Source organism: Panthera onca, chromosome B4 (assembly GCF_046562875.1).
Source record: "Panthera onca isolate mPanOnc1 chromosome B4, mPanOnc1 haplotype 2, whole genome shotgun sequence".
NCBI lineage: Eukaryota > Metazoa > Chordata > Mammalia > Carnivora > Felidae > Panthera > Panthera onca.
Genome location: NC_138345.1, coordinates 137,056,828 through 137,079,128, shown reverse-complemented (window position 1 = coordinate 137,079,128; position 22,301 = coordinate 137,056,828). Strand labels below are relative to the sequence as shown.

The 22,301-nt window shown below is 49.2% G+C and overlaps 1 protein-coding gene across 2 annotated transcripts; it reads right to left on the bottom strand.

Moving 5' to 3' along the window:
* Nucleotides 1-1,945: 1,945 nt before the first annotated feature.
* Nucleotides 1,946-22,114, bottom strand: NUP50 (nucleoporin 50). Of its 2 annotated transcripts, none has more exons than XM_060656109.3 (8): nucleotides 21,753-22,114; nucleotides 18,067-18,145; nucleotides 15,633-15,716; nucleotides 12,408-12,594; nucleotides 10,719-11,387; nucleotides 7,745-7,826; nucleotides 5,805-5,923; nucleotides 1,946-4,795 (listed from the first exon to the last, which is right to left on the bottom strand). In XM_060656109.3, the coding sequence occupies exons 2-8, from the start codon at nucleotides 18,133-18,135 to the stop codon at nucleotides 4,593-4,595; spliced, it is 1,413 nt and encodes a 470-aa protein (XP_060512092.1). In that variant the 5' UTR covers nucleotides 18,136-18,145; nucleotides 21,753-22,114; the 3' UTR covers nucleotides 1,946-4,592. The 2 variants fall into 2 exon arrangements, with proteins under 2 accessions (XP_060512092.1, XP_060512093.1); XM_060656110.2 differs by lacking the exon at nucleotides 21,753-22,114 and adding an exon at nucleotides 21,687-21,705.
* Between the last annotated feature and the right edge of the window lie 187 nt (nucleotides 22,115-22,301).

Genomic DNA, 22,301 nt, shown 5'->3' with positions numbered 1-22,301 from the left:
CCAAGGGCATCTCCTAGGTTATCTTTTTTTAATTTTTTTTTTTTTTTAACATTTATTTATTTTTGAGACAGAGAGAGACAGAGCATGAACGGGGGAGGGGCAGAGAGAGAGAGGGAGACACAGAATCGGAAGCAGGCTCCAGGCTCCGGGCCATCAGCCCAGAGCCCGACGTGGGGCTCAACTCACGGACCGCGAGATCGTGACCTGAGCCGAAGTCGGACGCTTAACCGACTGAGCCACCCAGGCGCCCCTCCTAGGTTATCTTTAAACAAAAGTCCTAAGGGAGCACGAGGGAGACGGCCCAGGAGTTCTCACGCTTGAGCCTATCCACCGGAGGAAACCCAGATGGTCAGCGATGAAGCGTTCCAGAGCGAGTGGTGATGGTTGCACGTCTCTGCGCCTGTACCAACACCGACTGAATCCTGCACTTCCAGGCGTGAATTTCTCAATGGACACAGAGCAAAATCCATCCCCAGGCTCCGATTCCGGCAGGTCTCGGGGGAGGGGCCCCAGGGTCTGCAGTTCGAACAAGTTCCCAGGTGTTACCCTTTTGAGAACCCTGTTCTCACCCAGCCGTCCTGAGCGCCTACAGTAGGGCTGCTGCATTTCGGGGACAGGCTCCCTCCTCAGACAGCACCCTCTCGTGTCGCTCGGATGGCACCCATTGGACCTCTGCAGCTTGGGAGGGCTACTTTGACGGGAGGTCGGTCCTCCCAGTACTGACCCAGGTGCCGCCTCCGGTACAGCCTGGTGCGGAGTCAGCCCTGGACCGACGACACAGTAGTATCCTCCCGACTACTGCAGTTTGATCCGTGAACACCTCGAGAGCGGTTTGCCAAATCGCTGAAAATTTCAAATTCTATAACCTCAGTGTATTTTTCTCTTGATCATTTTGGTCCTTAGTCTTAAAATATCCTTAGGGAGGGTTCAGATTTCTGACAGACGACCCGGACACAGATGCCAGCTCCGCTCACTTACGTGGAAGAAACACACTCACCTGCCCAAACCCCTGGCTTTGCAAAACCCACCGCAGGGCCGTCCGGGAGGTCGGCCCGGGCACTGGAGGCAGAGGGCAGCGCGCCCAGCGCAGTGCTTCCCATGCTGGCCGGTGACCATCCACCGTCCCCGCCGCAACACTCATTTGTGAAAACACGAATCCGACACGGCGAACTCCAGTGGCCTGGAAGGGGCCTCACCTGCACGCACGGGGGGTCGATGGGTAGGTCTGTCCTCACCTCCAGATCTTCCTGCGACCTGGGGGCTTCTGGGCGCTGCCTCCCCACACCTCTCCTCCCTCTGGTCCGCTTGACTTGGGTCGACACCGGGAACATCACAGGAGCATAAAAGTGTCAAACACCGTGACTTTGTTTACTTTCCATTTATTCACATTTCATGGATATTACACTTCCTCAAAAACTAATACAAATTGAGATTACATTGTCTGACAATTCAAGTATTTTAGTTTTAGAAAACAATTTCCTATGTGACATAGGAAGCAAACATCTTATCCAACTGATTGCTAACAAGTTTTACGGCTGTTACAACTGCACCTGCGTCGGCAGAGTCCACGGTCCTCAGCTCGATGGCCTCTGGCCAAGAACGTACCAGTGTGTAGAGCGCGGCCTGGATGGGCTGCTCCCGGCCACCTGCTGGTACCACAGGACACATCAGGTCCCACCACAGATTCTCACTTCCAGAGCGAGCACAAGTACCCGGGGGGTGGGGAGCGAGCCACTTGGTCTGCAAAGCCTTCGAACGCCCGCGCTTGCGTCCCGACCACTCCGAAGTAAAGAGTAACTGACGAATGCTCAAAAAGCAAACAACTTGTTTAAACTTTAAAACTAAACCAAAAAAAGGCTCAGCGACAACCTGTTCTGAACTCTGATGGTAAGGTGAATTGTTTTTTCTCTACCCCGGAACAGGTAGATCTTTTTTGGCATGCAGCTTATCAAAACTATAATGTAGAACTGAAATTGTACAACAATGATCCTTGTCAAGAAAATCAGTTTAACAAATGGCCAGACTTGTCCTTCCGTAGAAAACACAATCTACACACTGCTTTAAAAACGGGACACACGTTTCCAGCCCGTAATTCTAAAAAGAAGACAGCACGACGCCCAAGTTTTTGCTTACTGGGGAATGCTCCAGAGGAGATGGGACAGGCACCAGTTTGAAAAAAAAAAAAGAAAAAAAGGAAAAAAAAGGCCACTGGGACACTCCATATGACGCAGCACGGTTAGGATCAAAGGTGATCCTTCGGGCCACGCAGATGATACACATCACAGATCCTTCAACTAAATACAAAAATTTCCATCTACATCAGACACTTTAAAGCCAAATTTCTACTTATTTTGTTAAAAATAATTCTAACTAAAGCCAAGGGGCAGAACTGAGCTATTAGTACGGTGGGGGGTGAGCTCTCTGGGGGGCCCCGCCCCCGAGTAACATATAAGCACTTAGACTTTACAGTAAAATCCACACACACTCACGCTCTTTTCTATTAGTACATAATTAAAGTGGAGGCCAAAGCTCCTCACGCACAAGGGACACGGAGGAAATAGCACGTTGTGAGTGATGGCGCACATGTCACATCTGCCCCTGTAATGATCACTTTCACAGTGACAGCTGTAGCAGCAAGTTTGCCAGGAATGTTAGGAAAAGAGAAAGCCACACATACCCACTACTTCAAAGAGATATGAACTATTTTTCCAGGGGGGTTGAGAGGTGGCCCAATTCTGATGTTTTCGGGCCATTTCTGGCAAACGTCCCACCGGACAGGCCGAGGCTACTGCCACCGAGGCGCTCCTGAAGGCGCCCGGGGACCACGGGAGCACGTGAGGCCAACGTAGGACACACGGGGCCCCACATGTCCTCGTCCTTCCAACGGCTGGATAAACCTCAGGTGAGGGAACAGGACCAATGACGCAGAAACGGTGTCAGCCACCCGCTTACCACAGATCGCCGGTAACAGAAACTCACCCACGTACTCTTTCTAAAAGGAAAATGCAACAGAAGTGACCACGCCCTCCCTGTTCTCCCAGGTGAGAGTCTGACCACGTCCCACAAAGTGTAAGCTCCTCTCTGCGTATTTGTCCAGAGTCACACACACGCGGGGGCCAAATTCTCTCAGCAGAACCAGAAAACAGGTACAAGAATCTCATGATAAATGTGGGGCCAACTACCACACTTCAAGTGTTTAACACAGTTGATCATAAAACGGTTTCCCTGCCCCCCTTATATCTAAAACTTATAGCTTCTTTTTTAAAAAAGCAACTGTACTATCTACAGTTATCGTGACTGTTCTTTCCTAAGTCAGAAGACATTCTATGCGCTGAAGATCAGACGTGAGCCCTCAGGCATGGACCCTGAGCCTTTAAAACAAGGTCATTAAATGACTAACGAGGAATGAAAGTGGACATTTAAACACTAAAAACTGCATCTAATTCATGTGCCCAGAGTTTTCCCAGAAGGCTAGGATTAGCTACCCAACAGCGGTGGCGAAGTGACGGGATCTTCTCATGCACAACCATGGCTCCCTTCCAAACGGACATGCCGAGTATCTTACTCTTAAAAAAGTCAATGGAAACTTATCAGATGCAGAATAATGTACTTCTGTCTAAAGTTAAAGGCAACGTTTGCACACACAATTTCAATTCCATGACCTTATTGCGTGTTTCCTGGTGAACTTACATGGCTCGTGTGTAGTAAAAGCTCTGAGACCCTCAGGGTTCATCACGGTACAAATGAACGAGGACAGATTCACTTTCTTTTTTGTACCGTGCTCGAACTTTAATTTTTTTTCCCCCGGGTTTTGCGGTCTATGGTCTATCAACTATAAGCTACCAAATTTGTGCTTTTAAACCCTCATTCCTGACCACCCCCCCATTCTGTCTGTCTGTAGGGGACGCAGCACTGGCAACAGCACCTCAGGAATGCCACTACAAAACCCCATCTACAAAACCAAAGAACAAACTCCTCGTTTCCTTTTAAAATGAAAAAGCAGTTCCTGAATCAGGTAAAACAGGCCACGGGGCGAAAAGGCCGATGTCTGCAAATGATAAGCTAAAGCCTCTAATGCGGAGGGGGAACATTTGGTAGTTAAGAGTCAGCTTTAAAACAAGACGATGCGGCAGAGGAGAAACACCTCTGTCACGGCGTGGTAGCGAGATTCATTTGGAAAGGGTGCTGTCCTCCCAAATCAGTCAAGCCCACCAGAGAGAATGCCACAGGCAAGTTTCCTCCTGGACGCAGGGGTTGCCGGCACGCCTTGCAGGCCGCAGCAGCGCACCCCAAAACCCGTGGATCGGAACAGCCTTTGGGAAGTCTAATCGATACCCTGATTTTAGCCTATTAAGAAATCACTTGCGGTCAGTTTAATAAATGAACATTAAAAATCTTCCAAAAAATTTCATTCAAACGTTATTTTACACATCAGACAGTTGTTAAGAAGGGAGGATACGGTTTCTTGACGCTTAACATTTACAGGTTTTATTGGCCACATTCATCTTCCTCACAAGGTTGTAAGTTACCGTCCGCGGCGGGCGGGGGAGGGGGGGCGGCAGCTCGGCAGCGACTCCGCAGAGGGAGGGCGTTCAGGCGTCCTTTTTCTCCAGTAAAATTTTGTGCAGCTCATCTGCGTCCTCACCTGTTTTTACCCGGATTAACATGGTGACCGGGACGGTGGCGTTCTTCTCATCGATGGGTGGGTTTGGGACACACACAATAAGTACGTTGTTTTTCCCTGTTCGGGTGCACGGCATATTGGGCGGGATCAGGACATTCAGCAGTATGTTGCCTGCATTTAAGCAAAGGAAAAGGTCCATCAAAATCACACAGACCCCGTGTCGGGAGACTACAGCTTTAATACGCGAAACGTTCAATCCAGAAGCCCTCTTCAACTTAACCGATCTCACGCGGGGGGCCATCAGGGAGGTCACGGGAAAGGGCACTGGATCCCTGGTGCACATGCCAGCACGGCGTCCCTCCAAGAGGACCACGAGGACTCTGGCAGGCCCTGGCCCTGCTGCGGGGAAACCGCCTTCCGCCCCGCTCCTGCCCACATCCCTGGCCTCCGCTGCAGCAGCCAGGCCCTGCTGAGAGGCGTCCGTTCTTACACGAAAGGAAGAACACTTTGGCATGACCCGGAGCCTTCACGAGGTCATTGGAATAAAGGCAGAATGGTCAGCAAAGAAACCTCTGTCTGAGGCAAGCATGACTCCCGGGTGGGTAGTGGGGCGGTGGGGGGTGGGGGGGACACCCACTAGTACCATGATGGCGTCACCCATGCATCAAGCCTTTGGGGAAAAAAAGCCACAGGGAAGTTTCTGTATCCAGCCTGGCAGGGCCCAGAGCTACCCACCACTTCCTCTCAGACCTGCCCCGTCCTCCTTCCGGCGGGCTGTTCTGAGGGCGAAGCTGGGTGTGGGGTGAAGGATGGACTGCAGCACGTTCAAGTTTTTTGCCTACATAAACCAGATTCCTTCGAACGGTTAACTCCCCTTCTGTGCTTATTAAACCATCCACTTTATCGATAGCTTCTTAGTTACATTTCTAACACAAATTAAAACGAAAACCATTTTGGTGACCTCTTGGCTGTAGTTCTTAACACACCTGTATGTCCTTACACATTGTCACTTAATTAAATCTGTAAATAGTAAATACAGGATGCATTTGGTTTGAACGACTGCTATTCCAACCCCAAACACAGCAATACACTCGACCTAGAGGACTGCAGTGAGCGAGGGGAAGTCTTTTACGCCATGTGGTTATGAGGACTTGGGCCACTTGAAAAAAGAGATACCCACCTAAATTGGTGTCTGCCCGCACTAAAAGTTGTGTCTTCTGATTTGTTGTAGGTTTTAAATGCAAAGTCCCCACACCTTTCTCTTTAAATTCATTGTCTTTCTTGTAAAATAGCTTACACCTATGGGGAAAAATAGGTATCGTCAGATATTCCAAAGACAAACCGAGTCACAAGTTTTCTGACCACCACCGTTCACACTTGTGTGGAAAGACCCGCATTAAATGAGCAGAGGAAGCTTCAGGATGAATCCTTGACTGATTCAAGCTTGGTCTGGGCACAAACCAGAACAAGCAAACTGGTTAGATACTGTAGAACCCCTCCCTAATTTCAAAATAATAATAATTCTTAAAATAGTGGCTCATGGGGAGCCTGGCTGGCTGTCAGCTGAGCGTCCGACTCTTGATTTCAGTTCAGGTCACGAGGCACGGAGCCTGCTTGGGATTCTCTCTCTCTCTCTCTCTCTCTCTCTCTCTCTCTCTCTGCTCCTCTCCCCCATGCGCACGTATACCTGCTCTCCCCGAAAGAAAAATAAAATTGCCGCTAGCTCCTAAAAAGATAACCCAGTGGGTCACATACAACTTTTAAAATGACACTTTCTAAAACGGACACTTTTCTCAGTTCAGTCAAAATCACAGCTAAGCAGCCCACGGGTCTCTGCCGTGCTCCTCTGGCCCCGAGCTCAAGAGGTTGACCTGGTCCTTTAAGGACAGGAATAAATGCAGGACACTCTGCTCCCATCTCTCTTCCCTCTTTTCCCATTTATTTTTTACGTTTCTTCTGGACTCCTTCAATTTTGGGTCTACCAAATGCTGAAATCTTGGAAAACATTCTTAAGCAAGGCTGAACTACCAGTAATGTCATCAAATGTCTCCCCAGCCTGCCGTGTCCCACGTCTCCTTAGGTTGTTAATAAACCCAAACCACTGCCTGCTCCTTTGATTTGTTCCAGTTAGCAAAGAATCTCAGGTCAGGATCACTCCTTTGTATCATCTGTGTAATTAAATAAGAATAAGCAAAAGGAATTGTTGGATTCTTGAAAGTTCTCAGATAGAACACTTGGGGATTCCATAGAATACGGTGACTTGTTATGAAACTCAGTCTGAAATTTTTGTTACTTAGGAAAACACATGTAGGGAAGCTTCTAAAATGGCACAAATAAGTATTCTGTAAATATCTTTGTTAAAAAGCACTAATTGCATCTCACTGGGATGAGAGAATTCAAAATTTCCTCTGATCTTTCTTCTGAAAGCAACAGCTCTCATATAAAAACAAACAAAAAACCCCGAAACAACTCTCATCACGGGGGGAAAGACCAAGGGATGGTCACTGTGCACAACTTGCTGGCTGAGAAAAGCCACAAAGGCCAACCGTGTCCCCATGAAGACAGGAGGCCGCCTGAGGAAGAGCGGGAGTAAAACCAAGTCTGGAATCAGTGACGAGGTGACTTTGTGCAGGAAGGAGGAGGGGCAGAGAAGGAGACAAGCCCGAGTGGAGAAGGGGCAGGTGGGTCACGGAAAAACCTATCTCTAAAGCGCTTTAAAAAGCAGGAAAGAAGAGGAGCACTGGGGTGACTCAGTCAGTTAAGTGTCCAACTTTGGCTCAGGTCGTGATCTCACAGTTCGTGGGATCGAGCCCTGCGGCGGGTTCTGTGGCGGGGCCTGCTTGGGGTTCACTCTCTGCCCCTCCCCCACTCGCTGTCTTGCCCTCTTAAAAAAAAAAAAAAGGCAGAAAAGAAAAATAACAAAGACTAGGATATGCCCACAGGAAATTTACAGAATCAGCTTGTTGTAAACACGGGTCAAGAATTCTTCCTTGTCCAGTTCAAAGGGCAAGCACAGCCTGACCCCGGGACGGGATGCTCGGCGCGTTCCGTGGGCCCCTTTCTTCCCCCCACGTCTCCGAAGACATGCTCACCGAACGCACTCCCAGGACTCCCACTTACTTTTTGGAGTAAAACGCATCTTCTTCTTTCACTTCAGTAACTACTACTTTGGGTGGCTCATCATTCTCTTCTTCATCTCCGCCTTTTATAAAAACAAGACCAACTCAGTAAAATTCAAATCAAACGCTGAACGGTGCAACAGAAGAAGTTGTCTATCCCCGCACCAACCCCCATCCTCAACCTAAAAATCCTACGTAAGCCGATGTAGAAATCGGAAGCACACGTCTAACTGGGCGTGGGGGAGCGGGAGGACTCGCTGGATTTTAACGGTTTTCTGAAAAATTAGAATAATTTTTAACAGGACCTACTTCTCTCTTCTAGATGTCAATTTGTAGAAGGCCTTGGAATGAAAAGTTATCGACATGATTCAGTGCCCAAATTTTAACAGGAAAATAACCAATCAACACCCACACATACTCAAGATTACCCCACTAGAGAAGCAGAATGTCAGATGGGGTTCTAGCCCCCTTCCCCCCAAATGCTCCTGCTAAGGAGCTAAGGAACAATCGATCTGAGCAACGGCCAAAGATAAGGAAGATAAACTTGTTTACAGGACTTGCCAGAGAAACCACCCCCGTGTGTAAGCAAGCTTTGCCTGAACTGCCACACCGCTCGGGGCTCGGGTCCCACGGGTCCCCTCCCTGACCGAGCCCAGGGCCCCAGGCACAGGGGAGATTGAAGTCACTATGGGATGCAAGTAACATCCTCTGGAGAAACACAGTCTCAGGAAGCTCACTAAGTTAAACAGCAACAATTCTGGTGCTCAGACAATTCAAAGCCACAAGATTGAAATTTTAAGAAGGCAGTCCTGGGGGGCCCCTGGGGGGCTCTGTCCGTTAAGTGCCCGACTCCTGGTGTCCACGCAGGTCACGAGCTCACCGTCACGAGTGGAGCCCCACGGCAGGCTCGCGCCGAGCGTGGAGCCTGCTTGGGACTCTCTCTCCCTCTGCCCCTCCCCTGGCTTGCACCCTCTCTCTCAGAAGGAAGGGAGTCCGGAGTCAGGTTCTCCAGGGCAGGCCCCAGGCGTCCCGGTATTTTGGCGAGCTTAGTCCTTCCGATGCGTCAAGCACCTCAAGCACCCGGAGAAGCAGGCACCCTCACTTCCGCATCCCTCCCACAGGCTCTGCCGCTGCCCCGGGCCCACTGGTCCCGTTCAGGGCAGGGGAAGGGAAGGGCGGTCTCCGTCCGATGCTGTGCACGGGGCAGCCGGTGCCTGAGGGCGCACCTGACGGCCAGGCAGAGGGGTACCGGCAGTCTCGCTCCAGGGAGGAGGGACACGGAACATTTGGTGGCAAACCGGCCACCGCGGGTTCCTTTCTCTCTCCCTCTCACGAAGTTAACATCTCCTGAGACGTATACTTTTTAACTGCTTACGAAGAAGTATCTTCACACGTGTGGGCTGTTCAGTCACCACGTGAGGACAAGCGATCGGGACGCGAACCCCTCTCCTCAAAGAGCAAGAACAGAGGGAGGGAAGGCTGACTGGGGGCACTGATACTACACAAGGTGGAAACTTCTGGAAAGGCGGCTGCAACCCAGACACATCCAGGGAAAACCCCGTCAATTTGTTCCCCGTGGCTAACAAGAGTCTACCTGTTTTATTTATAGTAGAGCACTTTTCTGCCATGTGACCTCACCTACGATTATAAAAACCTAAACACGAGAAATCCCATAGATGTTTATGACCAGTTTTTAAAAATTTTTTTTAACATTTATTCATCTGTGAGAGACAGAGAGAGGCAGAGCATGAGCGGGGAAGGGGCGGAGAGAGGGAGACACAGAATTGGAAGCAGGCTCCAGGCTCCGAGCCGTCAGCACAGAGTCGGACGCAGGGCTTGAACTCACGAGCTGCGAGATCATGAGCTGAGCCGAAGTTGGATGCTCAACTGACTGAGTCATCCAGGCGCCCCTATGACCAGTTCTTTCAATAAGACACAATTGTCAAACGAAGTTAATTCACTTAATTTTTATTTTAGAGAGAGCATGAGCAGGGGAGAGGGAGAGGAGGAGAGAGGAGAGAGGAGAGAGGAGAGAGGAGAGAGGAGAGAGGAGAGGAGAGAGGAGAGGAGAGGAGAGAGGAGAGGAGAGAGGAGAGGAGAGGGGAGAGGAGAGGAGAGGAGAGGAGAGGAGAGAGGAGAGGAGAGGAGAGGAGAGGAGAGGAGAGGAGAGGAGAGAGGAGAGGAGAGAGGAGAGGGGAGAAGGGAGGGGAGGGGAGGGGAGAAGGGAAGGGAGGGGAGGGGAGAAGGGAAGGGAGGGGAGGGGAGGGGAGGGGAGGGGAGGGGAGAAGGGAGGGGAGGGGAGGGGAGAGGGGAGGGGAGGGGAGAGGAGAGGGGAGAGGGGAGGGGAGGGGAGAGGGGAGGGGAGGGGAGAAGGGAGGGGAGGGGAGAAGGGAGGGGAGGGGAGAGGGGAGGGGAGAGGGGAGGGGAGTAAAGAGAGGAGGGGACAAGGGAAGGGAGGGGAGGGGAGGGGAGGGGAGAGGGGAGGGGGGAGGGGAGGGGGGGAGGGGAGAGGGGAGGGAGGGGGAGGGAGAATCCTAAGCAGGCTCCACGCTCAGCACAGAGCCCAACGTGGGGTTTGATCCCACGACCCTCTGATCATGACCTGAGCTGAAATCAAGACTCGGGCACTTAACCAACTGAGCCACCCAGGCGCCACTCAATTTTTTACACGTAAAGCCACACGTTTCATAATTTTCAAAGTCATCGTGCCAGATATCTATATGTTCCTCGCTTTTACCTTTATATTCTTAATCCTTACAATAAACTCTACAAAAACGGTCTTACTCCGTTTTACAAGTAGGGAAAACAGACTCAGAAACAGCCGGCCAACTTTGTCCGGGATCGCACCTAGGAAACGACAGTCACAGTGTGAATCCAGATCCGTCCGGAACACACACCTACGCTCGTGCCACTACACACCAACTCGGACACACCCGGAGCCGACTCGCGAGGACGGCCTGGAACTCCGCCATTACCTTTGCGTTCGTTGCTGCCGCCGTCGGCTTGTACCTCCAGCGTCTTTGTGGCGAACGGTGAAGAGACCGGTTTATTCTGGCTAATATCTTTGCCAAATAAACTGGAGTTTCCAGAAGAGAATGAAAACCCAGTCAGGGGGCCAGAGTTTAAAGAGCCCAAGGCGGAACTCTCGATCTTCTTGCTAAAGTGAAACGAGGCACCTGCTGCTCCCGCCGACGGGTCCGCTTTCTTTTCAGGATCCGCCTCCGTCTTCTTTTCAGACGTGTCCTCGGTTTTGCCGCCATGAAACAAAAATGTTGACTCTTGCTGTGACTTCGTTGACCCAAAGAGGGAGGGAGACGCGGTGGCGCCGGGCGTCTTGTCGGAGCCGCTTTCGGAATCCCTGCAGCTGCCGCCGCTCCCGAGCTGCTGCTCGATCCCTGCCAGGTATTTCTCGTAGTCTTTGAAGATGGGCGTCAGGTCGCAGAGCGGGTTTGTGTTCACGTGCTTCACGATCCAGTCCCGCACCGAGCAGTTTAAGGCAGCCAGCTGCTTGTGATAGGCGTTCCTGGGGCAGGCCGTGCTAGAGGGGAGGCCGGAGGAGGAGGGCTGCTGGCTGTCACCGTTAGTTTTGGGATTTAAAATCTTTTTATCGACCAAGGAGGTAGGACCATTTGTGGCAACAGATCCTATAGGAAATTAAAGTTTGAAGAGTTTACGGAGAGGCTGATTGGATTCTATCCCCCAGATTTTTATGCTGCACTGCCTTCGTACCTTCTTTTACCGTACCCTAGTTTTGTGACAGTTCAAGAAGCGTGTGCACGTCTGACATTTAGGAAGCAGTGATCACAAGAATCAAACTTTGTACAAAAACGGGGCTCGCGTCAGTTAAACCTCTAAAAGTTTAAAATGGTCTTTTCTTTCAAAAGGATGCCTGATGCCTGCCTTCCCCGAGAACTGTCACAACGGTCAGGGGAAAGCTTAACCCCCAGCGCCGTGGGATGAGCACGTACTCGTGCAGTTAAAATCTTAACAGGGAGTGCTACCTTCATCACACCGAACACTCTGCCTAATTGACACCCAACGGGCCACACTTAAAATACCTAGCGAAGTACAATCCAACCAGCCAGGGTCACTTCTGAAAACCGAAGACCGCAGCGCAGGATTCCATTCTCTGTCACTGATCCCGAGAGCTCGTGACCAACTCTCTCAAAACAGATCAGGCAATCAACACACGCCGGGCGAAACCAATCTAGGCCGGAGGACCCCCTAGGTTCCCGGGGGGCGCGCACCACACAGAAAGTCCCCGGCCCCCACAGAACGAATGAGGAGACGGGAAGGCAGGTCTTTACAGAGGGTCCACTGAGAGCGTCCTCTTCTCCTTTGACCCTCAGGTCAATTCCGAGGGTCACTCTCATTTCACAGTTGAAGATCTGGACGCTCACAGGCTAAGGGACTTTACCAGGGTCACAGAGCCGGCGGCCAGCAGAACTGAGAACAGAACCTCGGTCTACCCTGGCTCAAAAGCTTCTGCTCTATTCACTTCCTCTGCAAATAGCCGATATCTAATTTGCATCCCTTTCGGTATCACCCCGTTTCTGCTCGTTTAGTCCCAGGACCCAGGATAAGTACAAGAAAAGTATCTTTGCAGAGTTACTTTTCAGATGGTCTTTACCCAGTTGTGACCAGGGGGAGGGGAACCTACTCACCAAAGGCTGCCTTGGTCTCGCTCGCTGCCCTGGCACCGGAGAAGGGAGGGGCACTAGTTATGCTGCTTCCATTAGACAGTCCTTCCAAGGGCTTCCCTCCAGCACCGTTACCAAATCCAGAAAACCCTCCTCCTCCAGATGGTACGACCAAACCTTTAAAACCTTTAAAGGCCCCTCCACTATCAGACTGAAATACAAAGAAAGAGCACACATTAGATAACTCTCTTTCATAACTAAATAAATGACAGTATTATCTTGGCTCGATAGCACCTAGAATCCTTACGCCAGCAGCATTAAAGGAAAACTGCCAGCACAAGCTGGAAATGAGGCGGATTTTCCTCCTGATGACACAGCTCTGCCATCCAAAGCTGCCTTCCTGAGACAGCCATGAAGGACAGTCCCAATTTACAGTGAGATTTGTTTTTAAAAATAGATTTAGGATATAGAAGACAAAAAAGACTAATGCGATAAAGTTGTGTACGCAGCCTCAGAATTGTAACTAAAAGCAAACATTTCAATACAACGGATCCCTAACGAACCATTTTTCACGTGCTATGCAATCAAAAAGACCATTAGCCCAAGGACGCTGTAGAAACATCAAGTCACGTTAACTCCAAGTGCTTTACCCACTTACCTGTAATCTCCTAAGCCCTTCTGCAGCCTTTAGTCTCTGGGAACTGGTGAAGTCGACTCTCAGATCTAGACTTTCCCTTAGTTGAGAAATCCACAGGCAACATTTTTATTCTCCACTTTCTTGCGACTTCCAGTAGCAGGGTCTTTCTAGCACTTTCAACCCACTGTGGCTGGCTCTCTCACCTCTCTAACCTGAGATGCTCTGGAAACATCTGGCACCCCAAGAACTTCTAACACTGCTCTCTGCCCCTGGAAACTTTTGGAGACACGTTCCTCAGTTTACAGTGCTTGACTGAAGTTACTATTTCCCTCCCGTTCAAAACAGTGGTTCTACCGCAGCAGGGGATGGTCTGCTTTTTGGATCAAGGATCCAAGGGAGGCTCTAGGAAATACTCTCAAATACATATGCTCAGAACATCCACGGGAGTGTACCAACCTTAAGTGCACGCACAAACGAATTAGAATCATGAGCTCACAAAAAATTACTTACACTAGAAACTCATTTTCTAAATGGGCCAGTTAGCCTAATATTACTGCAAAGTTTTAAAAAAATCGTTCAAAAAATTTCAATCATAAACATAGGATTTCAGATGGTTACTGACCATGGATACAATTGTGGCAATAAAATTAGGCCAGAAAAACCCAGAAAACAAAAACAAAAGCAAAGCCTTAACTTGCATAAATTTCAATGCACGTAATAAATACAGTTCTTCGGTTCTGACACTCCATAAATTTGATTTTTAGTGAATCAATATCCCAAAGACACCACACAGAGCGCTATCATTTTATAAGATTCCATGGACGAAGCATAAGAAGCTGTGAGTAGCTCCTCAGAGCCTTTTACTTTGCATGAGATTTAAGAACCAGAGGATATTTATAGTTATTTTAGGGACTGCTGACAGTACATTGGCTCTAGAGCCATCACAAAAATTCAAGAACCACTGGCTTTTAAACGAAGGAATGGAGTCATTCAGAAAAGCGAGAGCACGAGTGAATGAGGTAATACACCGGGGCTCACACCCGTGTCTGTCAATCTCCCTTGCGTACTTTGATTTTTCTCCATGGCACTTAGAGGAAAACTAAAATTATATGTTCAGCGTGTCTCTTCCATCGTTAGGACGTAAGGCCCACCAGGCACGGATATTTTACTCACTCCTGTCTTCACCCACCAATGAATCCCTAGTGCTCAGCACAACAAATCCAGGACAGCTGACATGGGAACAACCGGCGGTTAGGGACGCCAACATCCCTCCCTTACCAAAAAAATAATAAATCTGCGTATAAATGCAATTCAAACCCGTACTGTCAACAGTCAACTGTATACAGGAAAAGTCACATTTCAGCACTTAAGCAGATGACGTAACTGTTAATTTCTCTAATATACGAGCTCTGATGGAAACCTGACGCTGCAAGTTATAGTCGAAATTATGTGCATCTTTTACTTCCTTTAGCAGCCAGAGGGCCCCAACCCCCTTCCCTCTGGCCCAGTCTGGACTGTGGTGGACACGGCTTGTACTTCTTCACTGTCCCTCATCTGACAGCCGGGCCATCCTTCCCTGAGGCGGTCTTCCTCTGGTTTCTGTCTACACCGTGAGCTGCCACTCTCAGCCACCCTCCCTGGTTTCAAACTCCTGCGTGGTGAGGACTCTCACAGCTGCACCTCCTGTTCCAGGAAGCCGCCCACACACCTAGTGGTCTTCCAGAACTTCACCTCAACGTACCCCAGGCTCTTAGAACACATTTCCCCAACTGAACCGATCACTTCCTCCACAATTAAGTTGTCCTTCCCTCCTGCTGCCCCCTCTCCGAGGAAGAGCCATCAAACTTCACTAGGCTTGATACCTAGCTTTGACCGGTCACCAGTCTTTAAGAATGAAATCGGATCAGTGAAAACTTGGAATAACCAAACGGAACAGAGTCACCACGAAAGGTGCAGGGGAGCAGATTCATTCCAGAGCTGCCACCCCGGATGTTCAAAGCAGCTTCTCCGGCCTGACAACAGATGTCCGGGCCACCGAGTCAGCACTCAGGCACCTGGAAGGTATCTGAGGGCTGGGAATTGTACCGGGGAAGACTAGTTAAACATGGGAGTGACTGCTGAACACGGACCACGTGATTTCCATTCACAAGTTACAGTTCATCTTTCATCCTTGTGAACACGGGAAGGAAAACACCGTGACCTAGCATCCTGGGAAGAAAACCCGCGCCTGCCAAGCTTCTTTCAGAGCTAAGGGACTCCCCCGACCCTGCCCCCGACGCCAGGAGCAGCAGGACTCCGAGGACACCCTGCGTTTCCCTCCCTTACGCCATCTGCCACGACTTCTGTGGTATCGTTCCACGGGTCTTTTCCTCTCCTTACTGCCGTTCGGCGGGAATCTCGTCTATAGGATCGACACTGGATTTCTGCAACTCGGTAAGGTACGGGTCCCACGCTTCTTGTCCATCTCCCGTGGTCTACATCAAGGATTTTCACAGGTGGAGTTAGCATTTTAAAAAGCATTTATCGATCTGACGGCTCCCAGAGGTAGAAATGCTCCGCGACTCGGAAGTCAAATTAGCGTTTAATGCCAAGGGCGGTAAGAAAACACTCACTTCAAATCCAACGTTTCTACGCTTTGCTTTCTTTATGGCTCTATTCTTCAAGACTTCCTCACTGGCCACGGAGAATGTTCCCACCTGCAGGTGTACAAATTAAACAGCAGTAAGATGAGGCCCCAAAAAAGAAATGAACAAAAAAGCCTAACCAAACTTATCTTCCTATCTGCTGGTTTTAATGTACTGTTAATACTGATAACAAAGTAAGGAGAGGGCAGATTAAAATAAAGTTTACGTCTGTTGTCTACATCGTGAATCCCAAAGCTACTTAGATGAATGAGAAATCTCCCAGAACGAGGCGCCTAGGTGGCTCAGTCAAACATCCGACTCTTGATTTCGGCTCAGGTCATGATTCACGGTACAGGAGTTCCAGGCCCGTTCTGGGATCCAGATCAAGCCCCCAAATTGCAGTGCACGCTGGGCTGGGCTCCGTGAGGGGCACGGAGCCTGCTTACGATTCTCTCTCTCCCTCTGCCTCTCCCCTGCTAGCGTGCTCTCTCTCAAAAAAAAAAAAGGAAAGAAAGAAGTCTCCCAGGATCTATGCAAATCCAGGCTTTGCATACAACCCGGAGAGGAGCACACACAGAAAAAGTTTTGCTAAGACCAAGACCATCAAAAGTTTGGTAGAAAACTATTCAGAACTGGTTCTTCAAATTTTAAATATATTTAAAGACATGTATCTTAGAATAAAAATCCAGTTTTAAGAAGCAAAATCTATTCTTCAAAAGCCAACAGTTACCTTAAAGATCATCAACAGTTAACGGTGGTGGAGCCATTTCTAAAACCCAAATGCCCAAATCTAGTACGTTACTACTTCAGTTTCCAAAAACACATTTATTTTTATCCCGTGTGCATACCGTTTTTAAGAGAAACTTTGCCCATTTGTCCATCACCCAAAAGCCCACTGATGTACCTGGGACTCTAAGGGACCCTGCTTGGAAGCTACCGCTCTTCCCAGGAGCTAAAGTACCTCATCCATAATCAGAAGTTGGCTGAAGATCTTTGGGTTTATTTCAACCCTTCTTTTACCCTGTAGGGCTGGCATGAAATACTTTCTGTAAGAAGGTGTCATCCATAGTTATTTCACGTAAGGTTAAAGACACCTCCATGCTTACAGACGGGACTATTTGGTTGCATGTGTCCCCAAACAAATGTAATGCCCTTTTCAGACTCATTAGATTCAATCCAAATGGAGGTCCTTTCATACCTGAAATATCTTAGCATCAAAGCAAATCATTATGCCGCAGTCTTAAATCTTACTAGGCCCAGAATGAAACTGGGCAGAAGATCTGGAAAAAACCTGAGTTACCAAAGACCTGGTTAAAAAGCACCAAGTCAGTTAGAAATGTTAAAAAACCTTGTCGAAATATTAATAAGCTTGTGATTTTGGTTTCCCTAAACATAGGAATACATGTATTTGTAAAGGAAAAAACGTTCATACGACAAGACAGATTCAGCAAGAAGACAGTTTTAGAATAAGCTTGGAAACAGTTTTGCAGATCTCTTCTTCTTCCTCTTTTTTTTAAACTTAGCACTATTCTATTGGCCTGGGAGCATCAAACTGCTGACAAGGCACTAAAAATGCAGCTGTGATTTCTATTCTTTGTAAGAGAGAAAAGGAAATATTTCTGAGGGAAGACCATTTTTATTTTGTGAGGAAAGAAACTAGGCCATCCAAATTCTATTTCATTGTTGTGGGGGTGGGGGCGGGGGCGGGGGTCTCAGATCTGTGCGAACATGAAGTAAGACAGGCCTCCAAGAAGCATTAGAGTAAGGGAGGTGACCCCAATCAGAAATCTCAAATTATGGGTGCGGCAGACGGAGAAGTCACGTGGTGTAGTACCACTTCTCACGTTCGGGCGCGATGCTAAGTTCACGACCAGATCACTTACTCACCCTTCAGGCTTGACTAAAACTACGAGTTTAGAATGCAGCAAGTATATGAAATTCAGGAAGGTGCTTCTACAAAGGTGCAGAATATTTCAGGAACGGGAACTAGTGGGAAAAAGACAGCCAAATGTAATAAATAAATTTCTATACTAAGTACAGATCATAAGAAACCATACTATTTCCTGTTCCGGCTGTTCTTTAAAAGGCCTTTTTCTTTTTTTTTAATAAAAAATTGTTTTTAATGTTTATTTATTTTTGAGACACAGAGAGATGGAGCATGAATGGGGGAGGGGCAGAGAGAGGGAGACACAGAATCCGAAGCAGGCTCCAGGCCCTCAGCTGTCAGCACAGAGCCCGACGCGGGGCTCGAACCCACGAACCGTGAGATCATGACCTGAGCTGAAGTCAGCTGCTTAACTGATGGAGCCACCCAGGCGCCCCTAAAAGGCCTTTTGATTTTCCTACCAAATCTGCCCGAGAAATCCCAAAATGAATTTAAATTTAGAAGCAGCAGGGAATTGTTCTTGGGGAAAGATCTTACCTCCTCTGCTTCGTCTTCTTGATCCCAGTTCCTGTCGGTCAATTCCTTCTCAGCAATTCTTTTGGCCATTGTTTCAACCCTACGTTAAAAGTGAAAGAAGTAAAAAGTTTACTTTTCTGGATCAAGATGTAATTCCTTACAACGAATTTTTAAAGAATTTTTACAAAGAATTTTAAACAATGCTAAACCAGCTCCGTTTGAAAAGACACTGTAACACTGATTTTTAAAAATCCGAAGTACTGTATACGTAATCAACAAGTGATTAATTTATTCTATGCAAATTATAATCACAGTCTTGCTACAGGCAAAACATTTTAAATGCTTCAAATTCTCTTAAAGATGATTCAGTAAAGAAGCTCATCCTTAGACAAGAATTTTAATAAGGCAGTGGAAATACCTTCACAGCATGAGTACTCTTCTTTAGGCTACAGACAATTGATAGAAATAAATTTCCCGAGACTGAACATTTAATTACTCCAATCTGTATACTGCTAAGCTAGGATATCATTTAAAAGTTCAAAATGTAGTTAATATCGATGTGTTAACATTCTGAAAATTTACATGTCACCCTTCAAGAATAAGACATCAGCTCAACTCTAAAGCCACTGTTATGGGGCGGGGGGCAAAGGTATTATCTCTGCAGTGGGACACAAGCAGCTAAGCAGAGAGGGTACTTGAAACCATCCCTTAAAACCTGCAATGTTTTCTGATCCTAATATATGTTGTTTACTATAAAAAACAAAAATACCAAAACACTCAACAGAGAGCTCCATTGTGAGTGCTGAACTGGCTCGTTCTCTAACTCACCAGCTAAATGGAACAAGCAAATTCCATTTCCCGCGCTACCCGCCTTGCCTGGAATTCACCAGTTCATTCAGGGTCCCTGAAACCTGTCTAGACTCCTTTCTGAAGGTCTTTCCCCACTCATTTGACTCAACACCACAGCCTACCAGAGTCAGTTCCTAGAATTTCATGGTCATTAAGATACACATTTACACCCGGCCTAGTTCTCTTTAGTAGCTACACAATAAAATTCAAATGCTGACATTCCAAAGTCCTCCAAAATCTGGCCCCCTGTGGAGTCATTACATAGGGGATGTTCAGCTTTTAGTAATATCTTAATAATATCTAAACTTCTCTTTTACAAGTACGTACACGCTTTCTTTCCTGATTATAGAATAAATGGTTTTAAAGCCCAAGTTGCTAACACATGAAATATGAGACCCAGCCATTACCTGCAAATCCTTTTTTAAGGTCTCCCCCCACCAAATACCTCGTTAAGTTTTGCCATTAATCTTTGTTACTCAAACAATCAAGGTACTTTCAGACTCGATCTTACTGAACTCCAAAGGTTCAGAGGCCAGGTCTCTGCTGGGATTCTTTTCCTACTCAGTAAGTAACACCTCCACCAGAGGGCAGAAGAGGGGAGAAGTTGAAATAGTCGCTTTTGCCGTAACTGTAAGTGATTAAGGCAAAAAAGGGTGACGCTGAAAGTGCAAAAACCATAGTAAAATTTCAGCATCTAACTCACACCCACAAGCGAGGAGACAACCAGCAGAGTAAAAACCAAAATGAACACAGCTGCGTCCGTATCCTACCCTGTTTATTGAATCTGTGACCTGGCCACAGGGCAGGGATCTTCGCTGTGTTTGCTGACCCCCTCCAAATGCCCCGAACCTGTTCATCTTATAGGAGGTATTCCAGAAGTGCTCAATCAGTGACCCGGGGCAGTACGGATTCCGGAAAATACTACAAGATGCCGGCATCTCAGTTCTGCCATTTCCTTGCTAGACCTTTGGCAAGTTATTTAATTGTTGTGACTTGGCCTCCTCATCTGTAGACAAGGCAGGTGTGGTGAAGTAAGATCAAGGAAAAAAGTTAGTTTAGGGGTGCCTGGGTGGCTCAGTCGCTTCGGCTGAGGTCATGATCTCACGGTCTGTGAGTTCGAGCCCCGCATCGGGCTGTGTGCTGACAGCTCAGAGCCTGGAGCCCGTTTCAGATTCTGTGTCTCCCTCTCTCTCTCTGCCTCTCCCCTGCTCATGCTCAGTCTCTGTCTCAAAAAAAATTAAAAAAAAAAAAGAAAAAAAGAAAAAAAGTTAGTTTAGCACAGTGCCCAGAACAGAGGAAGGGCTTAATGCATCTTATTAAAGAAACAAATTTTGTTAGAAGCAAAGGCTATAAAAAATACTATTTTTTTTCTTCAAAATGTACAAAGTACAGTGTGGAAAAAAAGACTTCAATTATGAGCCACGCTTTAAAATATATTTTAGCAAATCCATATTTTATTTCAAAACACGATGCTTCAGTTAATAAATTTTCTTTTTATGCAAAAAGAAGGGGGGGTGGGACGGAAGTCTCTGTTAAGTACTCAGAACAAGGCCTAGCACCTAAGGAGTTTTATGTCCCGGCTGTTACTAAGAATTTAGGGGCACCTGGCTGACTGAGCCAGTAGAGCGAGGGCCTCTTGATCTCAGGGTTGTGGGTTTCAGCCCCACTTTGGGTGTAGTTTACTTAAAAATAAAATCTGTTAAAAAAAAAAAAAAAAAAGGATTTAGAAAACGTTTGGGCTTGTGGTTAAAAAGGTACCAGCTTTTGAAAGGATTCCTAGGTGGGAAACACTGTCATAGCAAATTGAGAGTTTTCGTAACTGGGAAAAAGCTAGTATTTGCGCCGGATAGAGTTATGCGGTCTCTGCTACCAAGCGCTGCCTCATCCTTGGGGCTGAACTTCAGTCGACACCAGGGTACCCTAAGATGAAAACACATGTGCCCATATTTGACCGAGGAAAAAAAAAACAACAACAAAAAACAAGGGGGCAGACCCCGGAGACTGAAATGCCAGGGGAAAAGGAAGCCTCAAAATTGCTCCTTAAGGGAACAGAGTAAAAGAGCCGATCGATAGCCCGGGATTGCACGAAGAAAGGGAAGCCGAGGCAGAGGTAGCGTAGGGAGCGAGGAGGGGGCGGCGAGCCGGCCAAGAAGGAAGAAGTACCGAGGGGAACGGCTAGGGAGGATGGCCGGATCAGGAAGGTCCCTGGCCGCTCCGGCCTCCGCCGGGGCCGCCTCGCCCGAGTTGGGCGCTGCAGCCCCGACAGGTCGGTCCGGCGCCCGGCTTCACAAACAGCACCCGACTACGCGCCGCTGGGATCATCCCGCCCCACCCTCCCCGGCTGACCCCACCACCCCACGGCCCGGACCCCTTACCCCGGCTTCTCCTTCCAGATCCGAGTCCCGCACCCGGACCCCAGCTTCCTCCACCCCCGACCCAGGTTCCCTCACCCCGGCTCCCGCCCAGAGTTTCCCTTCCAGGTCCGAGTCCCGCGCCCGGATCCCAGCTTCCTGCTCCCCGGGCCCGGGCCCCTCACCCCGTCCCCCGCCCAGAATCCCCCTTCCAGGTCCGAGTCCCGCGCCCGGACCCCAGCTTCCTCCACCCCACGCCCGGGCCGCTCACCCCGGCTCCAGCCCAGGGTCCTCCTTCCGGGTCCGAGTCCCGGATCTGGACCCCGGCTTCCTGCCCAGGGTTCCCCTTCCAGCTCCGACTCCCGCACCCGGACCCCGGCTGCCTCCTCCCCAGGCCTGGGACCCGCAGCCCAGCTCCCCCTTCCAGGCCAAGTCCCGTACCGTGACCCCGGCGCCTCTCCCCAGGCTCGGCTCCTTCTCCTGCCACGCCGCCCGCCCTCCTCTTACCTCCCAGGCGGCCGCCGCGGCACTCGCTGGGTTGTGGGTGCGGCGAAAGCCGGGTGCGCGACAGCGAGCAGGTGCGAGGTTGCAGCCGCGCGGGCCTCGGGTCTGGAGCGGCCGCTGCTCGCCCGGTTGGGCGCGCCTGGTCGCTTCCGGTGCGCCGAGCTTCTCGAGAGACTTGGTGGTCAGCAAGCCCCGGGTCTCAAACACCATGTCCTCTGGGGGCCTCGCCTCGCCTCTCTGTGTTCGGCAGTGAGGGAGAGCCGCCGCTCAGCCAGAGACCGCCGGGGGAACGGCGCCGAATACGCTCCAAGCCGCCATTTTACAACTCCAATCTCCCCCCTCCCCCCCACCAACTCTATAAAAAGGAAGGAAAGAAACGCCCGCGTCTAGTTACTGCGCAAGCGCGCCCGTGCTCAGGCGCGCAGTACCTCCCTCCGCGGGCACTGGAACCACGCGCAGCGCAGGCGCCCAGCTGCTAGGAAACCGTCGCCGGGAGGAGCGCGCCCGTCTCACGCATGCGCGCGCATGCGTGCCTCCACGCACGCGCGGGCC